The sequence below is a fragment of the Danio aesculapii genome, chromosome 12, assembly GCF_903798145.1.
Source record: "Danio aesculapii chromosome 12, fDanAes4.1, whole genome shotgun sequence".
Classification (NCBI taxonomy): Eukaryota; Metazoa; Chordata; class Actinopteri; order Cypriniformes; family Danionidae; genus Danio; species Danio aesculapii.
Window position 1 is genome coordinate 29,628,323 of NC_079446.1, and position 17,053 is coordinate 29,645,375.

The 17,053-nt window shown below is 35.7% G+C and overlaps 1 protein-coding gene across 1 annotated transcript in view; it reads left to right on the forward strand.

Annotated features, from left to right (window-relative positions):
• The window catches only part of cacna1g (calcium channel, voltage-dependent, T type, alpha 1G subunit), a 219,791-nt gene that overhangs the window by 164,895 nt on the left and 37,843 nt on the right, over positions 1-17,053 (forward strand). The window contains exon 26 of the mRNA XM_056470083.1: positions 14,989-15,140. Coding sequence (XP_056326058.1) covers positions 14,989-15,140 — 152 coding nt within the window. The remainder of the gene's footprint in view (positions 1-14,988; positions 15,141-17,053) is intronic.

The window sequence follows — 17,053 nt, forward strand, 5'->3', positions numbered from 1 at the left end:
ATGACTTGACATTGGAATTTTTTTCAAAGCAAAGTATGCAACATCTGTCACATTCTCTTTAAAGATGTTGTTTTTTTTGTAGATGTCAAAACAAATTATCCAACATAGGCTCATTCTGAAAACGTAGCCCTATATTAATTTCTGGAGATCGCGAATTACGTAGCCAGAAGTAGGTATTTTGGTGCTTACCAGGTGACCTCTTACCTCCGTATGGATGACTTTCCCTCTGTTACCAGTTTGTCCCGTTAGCTTGCCATGTACGTCAGCGGACTTGAGACTCAGAGAGCAGTTGACCACAATGATAGGGTTCAAGTCTGGCAAAGAAAGGTTTCAGAAAGTGGGTAAGACAAAACAAAAGGCAAAAAATTGAATAAACAAGTAAATAACAGTGTGAGAATTTGGTAAAATTTGAAAACGCGGTAAAAAGCAGACTGCTACGAGGGCTTTTCTTTTTCTGGATCACTTGAAAACTGTTGGTTGGCTTTAGGGACGTGGGTGGGCAGGTCAATCAGTGCTTTTAAAAACACAATTGGTTTGGATTAGGAAAGGAGGAGACTGGGTCAGTCGATCGGTCAGTCAGTCAGTCAGTCATTCAGTAAGTCAGTTACTGTAGTCAGTGGACAGCGGCCTTTGGTGGATTTACACGAGAACAGCAGGTGCGAATGGCACTCAAAAGAGAAGATCTGAGATCTTGAGATCTGAAAAAGCATACAATGTGTCCTCTGGTAGATTTGCGAAAACAAAAACTGCAAAAAACATACCTCCTGGGACGTATTTGGCACTCTTCAGAAATGTATATGACGGTACGTTTTCAGAATGAGCCTGCGTTGAAATTATTTGTCCAAATGATTGCTATAAATTATGCCATTTAACCCTTTTTAATAACAAATCTTTCACTTGGCAATAAAAGGAAAACATAAAGGCTGTAAAATGTAGGTAAATTAGTATTTCCCGCATTGTAATGTAAAAGATTAACTAAATAAAGAGTAGCTTCTTCTTACTTATTCCTTTGTAAATATTTAATAAAACTTATTTTAATAGCACCATGTTCACATTTGTCTAAAGCAGCATTACAGAAAATAGAAAAATAAAGAAGATAAAAGGAAAAGATTAACCATGCCAGACAACCCCCCTATTGTGCAAGCCAAAGGCAAGAGTAGCAAGAAAAACACTCTAAGATGTTCAAGTGTAATAATTACTTGAAATTAGTTTTTGTATTTAATAACATTTGTTTTGTTTGTTTTTGCTGCTTTTCCAAAAAACTAACATATAAACTATATATATATATATATATATATATATATATATATATATATATATATATATAGGTTTGTGCAATATTAACTCAAGAAGATGTTTCTATTTTAAGGCATGTATTTGTTCCAGTATTCATAATTAAACATTATTTTGCTGGTGTTGCTCTGAGATGTGCAAATTTTCTCCTTTTGGCTTTGTTTGGAACTAATTTATTTGAGACCAATAAATAACAGACAATATTATGTCTTAAGTTGTAAAAACATGTTGTTAAAGAGCCCCTATTATGGGTTTTTGAAAATGACCTTTTATACAGTGTGTAACATCATTAAGTGAATGAAAACATCCAGCTGAGGTTTAAATATGAAAGTGTACCGTGTTTAAAACTATTGATTCTTTAACGAAGTAGTCGATTGGAAATCCAATAAATGAATCGTGTTGGGTTCGGATCTATTGCCCTAATGCTTCAATGTCGATATGGTACATCACCAAATATGTAGGGCTGGATCTGGTAAAACATGGACGAGCCTTTCCCTTCAGACACTAGCAGAGTACGGGAGATCACTGGACTGATCATGACACGAAGATGACGATCACTCACAGATTAAGGCTGTGGGGAATAAATTTATTTTCACTGTACCACAGTATAGCCAACATAGTGCTGTGTTTGTTCCTGCATTTTCTGATTTTTGATACAATAACCCACACTGCAACGCGGGATTTGTCGGCTGTTTGTTATTAAAGGAAGGAGCAGTAGAGACTATTTTGTATAGAACTTTGTCAGACTTTAAAGGGACTTTGTCAGTAACGGTTACTGGTCATTTGGACCAAAAACCGAAATATGACCTTTTAAAATGCAAAATAGGGGCTCTTTAAATTAAAGTCATCACATTTGTAGTGACGCTCAGGTGACACTTTTGCTAGTGTGGAATTATTTAACTACATTATATTTTATTTAAAACAATCTATACAGACATTTTTACAGTTATTATTATTATTATTATTATTATTATTATTATTATTATTATTATTATTGTTGTTGTTGTTGTTGTTGTTGTTGTTGTTGTTATTAGCAGTAGTAGAAGTAGTAGTATTTTATTATTAGTAGGTTTTTTATATTTTATTATGATTTTTTTTGTTAGAATTTTTTTTGTAATAACAATTATGATATGAAGTGACATAATTCACTATAAATGTCCCACACCCCTCATTACATGCCATATGAAGAGTTCAATATTTTATCAGATACATATTTTATCACATTGTAACTGAAAACTAAAATTTGCCACAACATTTTCAGAATAATCCTGACCTTTTTTGTGGAAGAGCAAAAAGGACTACATTATTATTCATAGCCGAAAGTCCAATCTAATTAGCTTAAACATGTAATTAATGAACTGGAATGTGACGAACTTCACAAATGATGGACACTCTAATTCCACACTTCTACAGGCTTGTTCATTGATTCATTGCATTTAATTCATTTGAAAACCACCAAATTACAGCCTAACAATGACTATGAGCTCAGCATTTATTTCATTTGTCTTTCCGCAGCCGCACGGAGCTGGAGATGACCTAGCCATCTTTCTTCTCATCTCTCGCAGCCTAGTATATACTGTAGTCTGTCGTCTGTTTCTAGGGGGAGCAGCGAGACGGCGAGTGACAGAGGGAGAAAATGAAATTACTAAGTGTCGTGTAACCTCCAGTCTTGGCAGCAGAAGGCAGCACGGTCGCTTATGTAACCTGGCAGCTCCAAACACCATTTCCTTTCTTCCTTCTGCAAGTGAAAATGACTCAAAGTCTTCTTTATGTAACTTGGGCAAGCAACAGCCCCCCAAATTGAGCAGATGGCGTAAAGTTTCAAGTGAAAGAATTACTTTTGCTCTGATGTGTGATCTGCTGTGATCCTTTGCCTTTAGGTAATTAATGTATCAGATCTGTTTACATTCTGATAGCGTCTTGTTTTGGATATTACACATTTTATACAGCTTGTGATTCATAGCAGAGATGCATGGGTGGGTGTTTTCCTGAAATGTACAGTACAGTACAGTAAATAAATAAATAAAATGAATTATTAACAAGAATATTCTGCTACCTCGTACAGTATGAGGGCACAAGAAACATCAAACTTAGTTCGATTCTGATTTAAAATGCACACGGTGTCCTACATTTCAGCAGACTCATGCCTTTTGGCTGGAAGTGCATCTAATCTCTTTATGGGTCTTCATGGTTCGTTCAGTAGGGAGTGGGTTTATTAACTGAATAGATGGAGAGTGGAGTTAAACGTCTTCTGCGAGAGTTGTTGTAGTCTTTTTGGTGCGACATGATCTTTTTGTGAGCTCAGAGTTTGGGACTGATTCGGCTGGCTTGTTTGTCATGTTGTTGGAGCGGAGGCTTGATAAATAGCAGACGAGAGAGGGATGTAACGCTGTCTGGGTGGTTCAACAAGCCATGTGAGCTTTGCAAAGAAAATAACAGGGGAAGAGGCACAGATATTCTGCTGAAGTAGCAGCACTTAAGCAGAACAAGTGATCCGGGTTGGGAAATTATATATCCGTGGGTGATTATACAGTAGTTGTGTTTGCCATTGGCTCATGTGGATTTTGTTGGTTTGAAGAGAATCTTTAAAAGGTGTGGTCTGGTTTGTTGTTGCTCTGATGATTTTTGGGAGTGTGATTTTTCACGAGGCTGAAAATGGTTCAGGTGGGTCACATGGTAAATTTGACAGAAGTCTACAGAATGCTAATTATGGTAATATGATTGGTTTAAATCAATGCTAGATTTATGCTTTTGGCTTTTTAAAAGGGATAGTTCACCCAAAAATAAAAATGTTGTCATAATTTAGTCACAATTGACTTGTTTCAAACCTGTTTGACTTTCTTTCAAAAGAACGAAACACAAAAGAAGATATTTTGAAGAAAGCTGCAAATCTGTCACCATTGGCTTCCATTATTATTTGTTTCCCAAAGTTAATGGTTACAGGTTCTCAGTTTACTTTAAAATACATATTTTTTGTGTTTAACAGAATAAAGAAAATCACAAAGGTTTGGAATTACTTGAGGGTGTGTGTTAGTGAGTGAATTTCCATTTTTGGGTGAACTATCTCTTTAAGAAGGAAGAGTACTACAACTAAAGAGTACTACAACTAGACATGGGCCAGTATAAGATGCTGACAATTTGATAACCTTGGATAAAAAAAATCACAGTTTCACAGTATTGTGAACACTTCTCTAAAATATGCTCTTAAAATATCTGAGAAAAACATTTTCTCCCCTTTGAACACAATTTATTTTATGTTGAGAAACATTTAAAATATTTTGGGACAGTAAACATGTCCAGCTAAGTAATTCAAATTAATTATTGACTTCTGCTTCTTCATTAGTTACAAAAAATATATATTTCTTTATAAATTAAAACACCATCTTTGGACATATTTTCTGCTGGAGATACTGTTGTCCTAAAAAATAACTAAATAATAATAATAATAAATAAATGTAAATTTAAAAAAAAAATCTCACATATATCGTAGGATAAGTATAGCAGAAAATTTTGGCGGTTTTAAAACCTTGACTTTTCCAAACCGTGGTATAACTTGAAAACGGTTATTGTTCCATGTCTAACTACAAAAAAAAAATAATAATTAGAACAGTGTAAAAAATAGTGAAAATAATTTAGTTATTTAGTAAATATAGTAGTATTTGTTTATTTAACTCTTTTAAATAATTGCTTTATTAGTTGACTCAAACTTGACTTTAACTTTTAGAACACCCTATAATATTGGCTGCATTTGGGTCCAATCAAGTCAACTTTTGATATGTTTTAAAATGTATTTATCAATGTAATGTCTTCTTAACTTAGGCCAGGCAAGAATTTTATGCTCTTCCAACATCTTACAAACTTACATTGTTACTGTATAGGTCTGATTTAAATAATAATGAAGCCAAATCAATTCGTAAAAGAGTAATTAGATTTTTATTTTACCTTGTTTCTATTTAAAAATATAATAATGGATCAATAATGAATTATAACAGTACAGACCCTATCAAGTAATTGAATCATACTTTGCATTGCAGTGCCATTCGAATGTTTGGAAATGGAAAGTGTTTTTAAATGCTTTGCGAATAAGTGTCTTGTATCTTTGTATGTTAAAAAAATTATAATAAAGTAAAAACTCCAGTATCATGAAATTTTATTTGATTGTAACTATTTTAATATGTTTAAATATGTAAAGTATTACTGACATGACAAAGCTGAATAACAGCATACTTACTACATTCTTCAATTATTACAAATTTATTACATTTTATTTTGATGGTCCGTTTGTTGAATTTAAGTTGCATTGCATCTACATGTCAACTTATACTCATTAGAGTATAAGTAGACTGTTAGGTTGGGGTTATGGTTAGTGTAAGTGGACATGTACCTGCAAAGTTTCTTATAGTCAGTTAAATGTCTGTTGAAAAAGCAATTTCAACAGATATTAAGCAGACAGTCTACTAATACTCAAATGGACCATCAAAAAAAAGTATTACCCAAATTTATTACAAAATATTTTGTATCATCTATTCCCTATCACGTTTGTTCAATTTAATGCATAAATATTGATTTTTATTTGTTTATTTTCTTATTGGAAAGACCCTGGAGTGTTACTGGGTGTTTTTAAACTTTGACTTCTAATCTCTATATTGTAATCAATGTCAATGAAGTCACTATATATATACTTCTTCACTAATAGGGTTTAAAAAATGTTTCCAAACATTTGAATGCTGCTGTAGGTGAGAGGCATGAGCATAAAAGGAAAGCACATTTGAGTATTGTGCTGCGTACTAAAGCAGAATGTGCAATGCAATGTGACAAAAACAGCTTTTGTCACAAAATGTAGCATGTTACTGGAAAAGATGCTATTTTTTTTCATCCTTTTACTTACTTTTAGTTTCTCCTCAGCCCAGGCGACAGCATAAACAAACATTCATCTTAAGCAGAAAATAACATGAAGCGTTGCAACATCTTCCAAGATTGTTCAGAAAAGAATAAGTTGAATGTGATACTTTTCTTTTCTTTTCATTTTTGTGTTGTTACTCTCTCTGGACCGGCAGTGTTTGCATTCGGTGGTTCTACAATGAAAAAAGGGAATTGTTTTTAGCTTCTCTGCTGTAAACAGAGGTTGACTGTGACATTCCAAACAGATGAGTTTGGATGAGATGCATTAGGTTTTGATGGTCAGGCACTCTAAAGTTGAGTAATAAAGATTGACATCACTCTTGCGGCTCTCTGCACATCATCACGTTGCCCATCCACCAGCCTCCATCTCAAACGGCCCATCTTGCTCAAGTCAGACTCAGAAAGAAAGTGTGGTTTGTCTGCCATGTCTGCCAGCATGATATATTTTGTTTGTGCCTGTATTTTTCTTCGCACCCTAGCCTATCCTTCAGTGTATGTTTGTCCGTTTTAGTGTGTGTGTGAGAGTTTTCTTTACCATCCCCTTCCATTAGTTTTTCTCTTTTATAATAATTGTTTTGCTTCCAATTTCACCTCTTGTTATATTTTCACTCTTTTGCCTGTTGTAAGAAGGCATTTAGTTTGTCATTTCCTGTTGGTTTTGACTCGATGTGTGCTGGCATATTGTGCCAAATGAAAAGCAAACAAGCAGCGCGTTTCTGCCAAACTCATTTTTACATTGGGGTGCATCAGCTGTGTGTCCAGCAGACATCGACTCATTATTTTAGGAGCAACTCATTGACCATGCACTTCAGGGAGGTAAAAACAGCCTCAATTAAAAACCATTCGACTTTGACCAAACGAAGCTGCAATTTGTCGGCTTCCCATTCAGATGGCTGTTTTTATCATCTCAGATTTTTTTTCTCCCCCCTTTCTATTTTTGTCTGACATTTTGCCATGCAGGCTTTAGAATATTTCCCTGGCTCTTCCTTTAAATAACAGTCTAGTCCTCCCACTTCCCACAGTTCTCATGACTTTCACCCAACATTATCCGGATACATTGCTTGGTGGTGTAGTGTAAAATCACCAATAATTTGGTGTACATATCACTGTATAGGGGTTTGTCAATGTAGATATCATCATCAGAACCTTATTCTTGCCTACAATTAGACTCTCAAAATCATCAACCACCATAAAAAACAATTAATTCATTTATTTTCTGTTTTTATTATCATTTATCATTATTTATGGTGTTTGCAGTACAAATTATGTGCATAATAGGCCAGAGTTTGTCTGTATTTCCCAACTGGCTTTGCTTCTGAGGTTCTAGCTGCTATATGGTTCATTTTTTAGACTGACACCTTCCACATCCTCTCTCTTCTCTAATATATTTCCGAAAGAACTGTGGACTTCCTAAAAGATAAGTTGATGGTTTAGATATTTGCCAGTATTCTGGTGCAAAATTTCAACACTGAATGATTTAATTTAATATACAAAAGTTCGTTTCATGTAAGTATTTCTATGCACTAACAATTAACATTTAAAAAAAAGATTTGTTCATATTTTTGAAAGAAGTCTCTTCTGCTCACTAAAGGCCAATTTATACTTTATCAATTTATAAATTGAGTGATCACTGTACCCCATGGCACATCCTATACTTCTCTTTATTGATTTTTACAAAGCATCATGTGACTATGAAACAGTAAAGATGTTGAAAATTTAATTTTAAATCATAACAGGAATAAATTATAAGGTCACACTTTATTTTGATGGTCTGTTTTTTGAATTTAAGTTACATTGCATCTACATGCCAACTAATTCTCATTCGATTGTAAGTAGACTGTTAGATTGGGGTTGGAGTTAGGTTTAGGGTTATTGTAAGTTGACATGTACATGCTAAGTTTTTTATTGTCAATTAAATGTCTGTTGAAGGAGCAGTATCAACAGATATAAGCAAACATACTAATACTCAAATGGACCATCAAAATAAAGTGTTACCAATTATATTTTTAAAAAATAATTATTAACAAATAAAACTGTTATTTTTAATGAAATAATATGTCATATTAGTTCTACTTTGTTGCAATTTTGATGGCTCTGTAAGAAGAAGACTACTTTCAAAAAGAAACAAGCCAAAACTCTTTCCTAACTTTTTTATTTTAATGATGGATCTATCAGTATTATACTTTTTGCAAATATTAAAAAGTGCTTATTTCTGCACTTTCCATCAGTAAATAATTTTATGGGGTCCAGAGTTCCAAATCCTGAAGTTTATTTGAAGTGCTTTCTTTCTTCAAGTGCACGTGAGCTGCGGCAAAGCCAGAATCAAGTCGAAAGCATCCATACCAGCATGAAGTCTCAGTGGGATGAAAAGGCCAAGAGATTTGTTGTCTCACATTGCTTATTTTGACCTAATGGGTATTGCGTTGAGTTTTAACAGTTAATATATCCTGGACTGGTGGGTGAACAGAGTTCTGTGGCTATATTCAAATCTGGCCCAAAACCTTCAGTTGCCTCAGTCAATAATCTGGCCGTTGTCCTCTAGTGTATTCATAGATGGAAATGGAATGGGCTAAAATCGCCATCTAAGCAAAGAATGTCTCATTAAATCATAGTCATGGTATCATTAGCTTGTGCCACAAAAATAGAGACAGAGATGGAGAGGTCCTACATTCTCCACCGCTATTTCATTCTTCTCGTGTTGGTTAAAAATAGTTTTGATCCATTTTCCCCTCACTTTAAATTCTGTTGAAGCGGATTTGGCTGATGTGGATGTTAGCTGGACCCATTGCAATGGCATGACATCAGTGGCACTGCTGCCAGTAGGAAACAAAAGTTCAATCCATTTTCCGTTAGGACGATGCCAAGACCTTCACTTTCCCTCAATTTTTATTTATTTATTTTTTAAAGAAGTTCTAGTGCAAAGCTAGCTGAAATAAGTGTTTCCTTAAACTCAGCGCAGTACTCATTACATACAGTAAACATACAGTAAACATCCAGTAACGGAGACAGCCTTCCCTTTGTCACTTATTTAGTCCGTTTTTATTGGAGTTTAAATCAGCAAAGTGACCAAAAATGAGTTTTGTCTCAATAACTAAAGACTTTTTTGAATGAAAGTGCACAAATGGAGAGCGTCTCACTAAAGAGGCAGGAGGGAAGCAGATGAATGGGGGTGTCCCATGGGAGCTGACCTGTCTACTGTAAAACCAGGCTGTGAACACACACCTGTTCCCATCTCATTTGTCCTCTGTAATAGAGCACCTCTGAAACTGGGACAGTCTATAAGCAACAACTGTTTTCAGTCCCGGTGAATGGTTTTAGTCGCAGCTCCTCCCTGGATACTGTTGTCTGGCAGCCCAAATTAATTTAGAACACATGGGTTAAAGAGCAGAACATCGACCTCATCGCAGATCCTAGAAGTCATAAAAATAACCATAAATAAGGTAAATAAATAAATAATTACCAAAGTGGTCATGTTTAGCCAAGTGTGGACGTTTAAGATTCATAAGTTGTACATTATGAAGCGGAGGTAATGCCGAGTCAGCACATTTAAAAAAAACACCGGGAGCATGGCTCCAATTAGTGGAATTAAAACCAGATGGGTTAGAAGATTCTTTTGGTAATTACCCGCAGAACCGGCAATGCTGGCATCTCGTCCTGAGAACTTGCACTAGAGTGACCTCACATACATCACATCCAGGTTTAAGATTTAATGTATATCCAATCGTTTGTAGATTAAACAATCACATGCTGATCTGGAGATTATTTATTAGGTGTGTGTTATGCTGTTTGTTTCATAGATGCTGAACTTCCCAAAAAATATCGATTTTAAGTTTCATTAGCTCATGGAGCTTAAAATAAAAAACCTGAAAAATCACATGTACATAAGTATTTACAGCCTTTGCCATGAAGCTCTAAATTGAGCTCAGGTACATTCTGTTTCCACTGATCACTGATTGTTCACCTATGGTAAATTAAATTTATTGGACATGATTTGAAAAGGCATACACCTGTCTATATAAGGTCCCAGGATTGACAGTGCATGTCAAAGCACAAACCAAGCATGAAGACAAAGGAATTTTCTGTAGACCTATGAGACAGGATTGTCTTGAGGCACAAGGCTGGGGAAGGTTACAGAAAATTCAGCTGAGTGATCAGGGGAGAAGGGCCGTAGTCAGGGAGGTGATCAATAACCCAATGGTCACTCTGTCTGAGCTCCAGTGTTCTTCTGTATAGAGAGGAGAACCTTACAGAAAGACAACCATCTATGCAGCAATCCATCAATCAGGCCTGTATGGTAGAGTGGCCAGAAGGAAGCCACTCCTAAGGAATTTGCCAAAAGGCGTCTGAAGGACTCTCAGACCATAAGAAACAAAATTCTCTGGTTTGATGAGACTAAAATTGAACTCTGTTGAGTGAATGCCAGGCATTACGTTTGGAGAAAACCAGGCACCGCTCATCACCAGGCTAATACCATCCCTACAGTGAAGCATGGTGGTGGCAGAATCATGCTGTGGGGATGTTTTTCAGCAGCAGGAACTGGAAGACTAGTCAGGATAGAGGGAAAGATGAATGCAGCAATGTACAGAAACATCCTCAATGAAAACCTGCTTTAGAGCGCTCTTGACCTCAGACTGGGGCGACGGTTCATCTTCCAGCTGGACAATGACCCAAAGCACACCGCCAAAATATCAATTGACTGTCTTCACAACAACTCGGTGAATGTCCTTGAGTGGCCCAGCCAGAGCCCAGATCTAAATCCTATTGAACATCTCTGGAGAGATCTGAAAACGGCTGTACACCGTCGCTTCCCATCCAACCTGATTTCCCATCCAAGCTTCCCATCCAAGCTGTAATTGCTGCCAAAGGTGCATCAACAAAGTATTGAGCAAAGACTGTGAATACTTATGTACATGTGATTTTTCAGGCTTTTATTTCGTGATAAATTTGCAATAATTAAAAAAAATCACATTGTCATTATGGGGTATTGTGTGTAAAATGTTGAGGAAATAAAATAATTTAATCCATTCTGAAATAAGGCTGTAACATAAAAAAAAGTGAAAAAAGTGAAGCGCCGTGAATACTTTCTGAATATACTGTATATCATTTGAATCTGTTTATTTTATAATCCATAACAGATTGCCCTCAATGGTGTTTGCAAGAAATGACAGTACAAGATTGTGATGATGGTAAAGTAATTCATTTATTCATTTTCTTTTCAGTTTAATCCCTTTATTAATATGGGGTCGCCACAGCGGAATGAACCGCCAACTTATCCAGCATATGTTTTACCCAGCAGATGCCCTTCCAGCTGAAATCCATCACTGGGAAACGCCCATACACTCCCATTCACACACATACACTACGGACAATTTAGCCTACCTAATTTACCTATACTGCATGTCTTTGGACTTGTGGGGGAAACCGGAGCATCTGGTGGAAACCCACGCGAACATGGGGAGAACATGCAAACTCCACACAGAAATGCCAACTGAACCAGCCAAGGCTCAAACCAGCGACCTTATTGCTGTGAGGTGATTGTGCTACCCACTGCGCCACCATGACTCCCCAAAGAAATTTTACACCATAAAAAGTTATTTTTAATACTAAATACTGTAGTATGGGGTGGCACAGTGGCTCAGTGGTTAGCACTGTTGACTCACAGCAAGAAGGTCACGGAGTCCCGTCTGGGCCAAATTGGCATTTCTGTATGGAGTTTTCATGTTCTCCCCATGTTCGTGTGGGTTTCCTCTGGGTGCTCCAGTTTCATCCACATTCCAAAGGCATGCGCTATAAGTGAATTGGGTGAACAAAATTGTCCCTAGTGTATGTTTGTGTGAATATGAGTGTGTATGGGTGTTTTCCAGTACTGGGTTGCAGCTCTGCGTAAAAAAGGACATCCTCTGCGTAAAACATACGCTGGAATAGTTGGCAGTTCATTCCGCTGTGGCGACCTCTTATAAGTAAGGGATTAAGCTGACTGAAAATGAATGTATACTGTAGTATATGTACTGGATCGTGAATCTAAAACTGAATTATGTAAAGTTAAAGCATATTAGAACACCTCTAAAAAAAAGCAAAAGTTCTGAAAACTAAACTCTGTATATAAAAGTAGCATGCTATTATTGTTATTAATAATAAATATTGCAATGCTACTACACAGATGCTGTCTCTACTGTTTGTAAAGCCAAATTTAGACAATGGCTTACAGAAATCTTTCAATGTTAAACTGAGATTAACATCCAAAAAATTACTCACATCACCTTTAACAAGCAAATAATTTGGACATGTTGTAGATGAGTCATACTCATATTCACTATCCAGTGGGGAGCAGCTCCGTGATTAAATAAATACTGCTGATGTGGCTCCATTATATATACAAAAAGGAAAGGTTGAATGCAGCACCTGTTCCTTCGGTCCAGTGGCTCATGCCAGGAAAAGCCTGCCTAATGGGCTGACAGGACCACAGGGAACACAGCTGCCGCTCACAGTCCTGTCCATGTTTGGGGATGATAAGCCCCCCGGCCCCCCCGCTGCTCTGCCATCCTTCCAGTCCTCTCTGTCCTCACAAAACACAGAGAATAGAAACGGATCAGCAAAACTAAGCATACGCACAACTCTGTCCTTGTGGAAAGGAGTTTCTTTTATGTCTCTGGAAATCTAATTAGAATGGCAATGATGGAATAGGGGTTTGTTTTATCGAGGTGTCTCTGAGTGAGCAGATTTTGGGCACCGCGGACCCTCAGTCTGCCTTTGATCTGGTTTTTGGGACAGATCACAGAAACAGGAGAAGTTCACACAAAAATGAAAAGGATGTCTTGCACTCGCCCTCATTTAGTTTAATTTACCTATAGGAATTTCTTTGATGCTTTTCTAATTGGGGATTTTTTAAAGCTTCAGAAAAACACGTTTACATAAAAATGATACAGCTTGTGCACTATATTACATTTTGAAACTGAATGTGTGTTGATAATCACTAAAAAAGTTCAAATTGGAAGTAAATATTCAATTGGACAATTTGTAAATCTGTGGACCACTAAACAGATCTTTATGTATAAAGTGTTATTGACAAAGGACAATTGATTATTTTTACAAATGAAATGTTGCCGAAAACACTTGTTGTTTCAAAACACTTTCAACACCTTGTCCTAACAAGATGAGACACTGCAAAATGCAATAAAAGGCATTTTGTGCATCTTAATCACAATTTCTTTGCTAATCAGCCATTAAATTCGAAAATTGTTTTATTTTTAGAACAGTTTTCATGATTTCTGTGATACAGTTGAAGTCAGAATTAATAGCTCCCCTGAAATATTTATCCCCCTGTTTATTTGTTTCCCCAATTTCTACGGAGAGAAGATTTTTATAACACATTTCTAAACATAATAGTTTTATTAACTCATTTCTAATAACTGATTTATTTTATCTTTGCCATGATGACAGCACATCATATTTGACTAGATATTTTTCAAGATACTGGTATTCAGCTTAAAGTGACATTTAAAGGCTTAACTGGGTTAATTAGGTTAGCTAGGCAGGTTAGGGTAATTAGGCAAGTTACTGTATTACGATGGTTTGTGCTGTAGACTATCGAAAAATATAGCTTAAAGGGGCTAATAATTTTGACCCTAAAATGTTTTTTTATAAAATTAAAAACTGCTTTTATTCTAGCTGAAATAAAACAAATAAGACTTTCTCCAGAAGAAAAAATATTATTGAAAATACTGTGAAAAGTTCCTTGCTCTGTTAAACATCAGTTGGGAAATATTTAAAAAAAGAAAAAAAAATCAAAGGGGGGCTAATAAATCTGACTTCAACTGCTTGAACAACAGTATACAATTTATTTATTTTTTTTATATTGTGACCTTAAAATTATAAGGTTCTATCTGACATTTTTGTCAAAATTATTACATGATAACTTATTTACATCATGTGATGTTTTATATTATAAGTTGTATTTAAAAAAAAAACTAACAAAAAAAAAAAAGGTTTATCTACAAAGTTGAACTCTAGCTTGGCTCAATAAGGTTTTTCCTGTGAGCCAATCAGAATTTCGAAGGCATGCATGAGGACCAATCAGGATTCATCGTTCTTTGTCATTCATCTTTCTTTGTCAAAACGGACTGCTCCGTAGATGGCGGGAAAGAAATCCAAAATCAGAATCAACTAAATAATACTGTGCCACACAAAATTGGGAAGAAACATCCCCGTCGACTATTTTATAGACAATCTTGTAAGTTTTCCATGTAAGTTTGTTTGTTTTGTTTTGTTTTCATTTTGTTTCTTAATTTCAGCAATAAGTGTTACAATATTAATCACAAAAAATTAACATCTGCACTGGACAAAAGTTTTCATGAAAGAGAACTGTTACACACATGTTGTTTGCTATATGGAATGCAAAACATTGAAGCTCAATATCTCAAAATCATTTAGAACGCAGAACCGTATAATTTCAAGGCAACAATATTACAACATCTTGTCTAGTTGTTAGGACAAAGTGTAACACAAAAAAATTATTTTTATGACAACTATAGTGCATCTAAGCTCAAGACCCTATTCTTTATAATGAATTCTGACGGGTCAAACTGGTTTGAAAAAACAAGAGGATACATCAGTAAATTTTCATTTCTGGGTGAACTTCTACAGATATAGCATATTCTGTCTCTTAGCTGCTTCTCTTTTCCACTGGTTCTTTCCCTCTCCTCTTCTTTTTCTCAGTGTGAGGATGAGTGTGTACGAAATGTTTGTTTTAGTACGGTTCTTTCATGCTTCCTCCATGTTCCCATGATTCTTCAGAAGCCCAGAGTAAACCCTTTTACTCCGATTACTGCCCAACACGACGTCTCATCTACAACATGTGCAAGAGCCAGTATCTGGACCTGTTCATCACCATCGTCATCGCCCTCAATGTCATCACCATGTCTATGGAGCACTACCACCAACCAAAGGTAGCACTTCTTGGAAAGCCAGCAGTAATAGTGCAATAGCTTGTTCATATTCCAGTAAGGCAAGACACTGCAGTTTGAATAGGGTAAAAATAAAATAAATAATAAGCTAATCATTTGAACCACACTTTCCCTGTTGATTGGTTACATACAAACTTGCAACATTGCACTCATTTACATGCATTTCTAAGACAAGAATCTGAACATGGGATGAATCAGGTTATAATTATGGTGGCTTGAGAAACTACAAAAACCTATTATTCTTCCATCTTCTTCTTAGACTATTATAAGAACACATCTCCCCTTAGACCATTCATACTACAGCCACCAAACTAACTGAATTAAGTTGCTCTATCTTTTCCAAATTATCCGACTTCTGCTTTCCCAAAAACTGACCCAGAAAAGTCCCATTGACTTAACATTGGACAAAATGTGTGACCTCATAAGTTTTCACCAGCCCGTCATATAGACTTAAGGTTAGGCTCATTTAACTCAGTCTACCAATCACTGATCACCTTTCAACTTACTAGCCACACCCTAACAACCACTTACAGCATCCTAGCAACTGTCCTATAGACTTCTATTGTAAAAAACTTCCATTGACTTTACATTGGACATACTAACAAGATACCAATACACACTGACATACCAATCCATACTAGAAACATACTAACAAACATACTAATCATACTAGCAAAATGCTAATTCATACTATACATATACTAACAACATGCTAATTCATACTAAATTCATTCTAACAACTTGCTAGTTTGTACTAGAAACATGCTAGCAACATGGTAATTCATACTAGAACCATGCCAATACCATTCTAATTTATGTTAGAAACATGCTAGCAGCATGCTAATTTATACAGAACTATGCTAATTTATGTTAGCAACTGCCAGGCAACTACACAGAACACCTTAGCATCCACCTAACAACTACTTAGAAACCACCTAGCAACACCTTGGCAACCACCTAACAACCACTCAGAACACCCTAGCAACCTCCTAGCAACAATTTAGCAACTGCCTAGAAACTACTCAGAACACACTAGCAATGCCTTAGCAACCACTTAGCAACACCTTAGCAAACACTCAGAACCTCCCATCAACCGCCTAGAGAGAAACATGCTAACATACAGTATATGTAGTTATCTATCTATGCCAACTGTTTCTAACGTCTTAAAAATACTTCAATTAAATAAAAGTATTTAGTTTAAATTTAGTATTTAAATTAAATTCAATTAAACTTTGAACATACTTCAAACTTTTAGTCTAGGCTTTCTGAAGCCACCATTAATTTGTCTATGAACTTTACTTTTCTAGTTTATGGATCATTTTCAGGTTCACACTTATTATACGTTTTTAAAAACCTTTAGTGACTTTTGGAGTCTTTACTGCGAACTAGTTTTTACTGAGCTGATGTTGGGAATCTATTTCTATCACGAAAATCATGTTTAGGCAAAAAACGCATTTTTGTTAATGGAAATGTTGTATATAAGCTGCCAGATTAGGCATGAACATATTCCTCTAAAAATCGTCAAATATGAACAAAACTTGGGTTTTATTATTGAGGTGGATGACAACTTTTCTCCTGTGGTGTCTTGCCTTAAGAAAATGAACTCTCTTGTTCTTCAAACAATGTTGCTGTACATTCATCTCTCACTGTCTCACATTTTGGCTCTGCAAAATATCTGCTGATTAGGCAGTTAATGTTTATGCACTTTTTTTGTCTATACTGTCTTTTGATTATATCACGGTGAGCATATAGTTTTGCTTTATATTATTATCCTTAATTGCTCTCTCATTGTGCTGCTCCGGGACATGTTATACAGTTGCCTGTGTAAAGAATTCTTATGAGAGCAATGTCTCACCAAAATAAACCACACTGTAGTGTATGCACTGAAATGAATG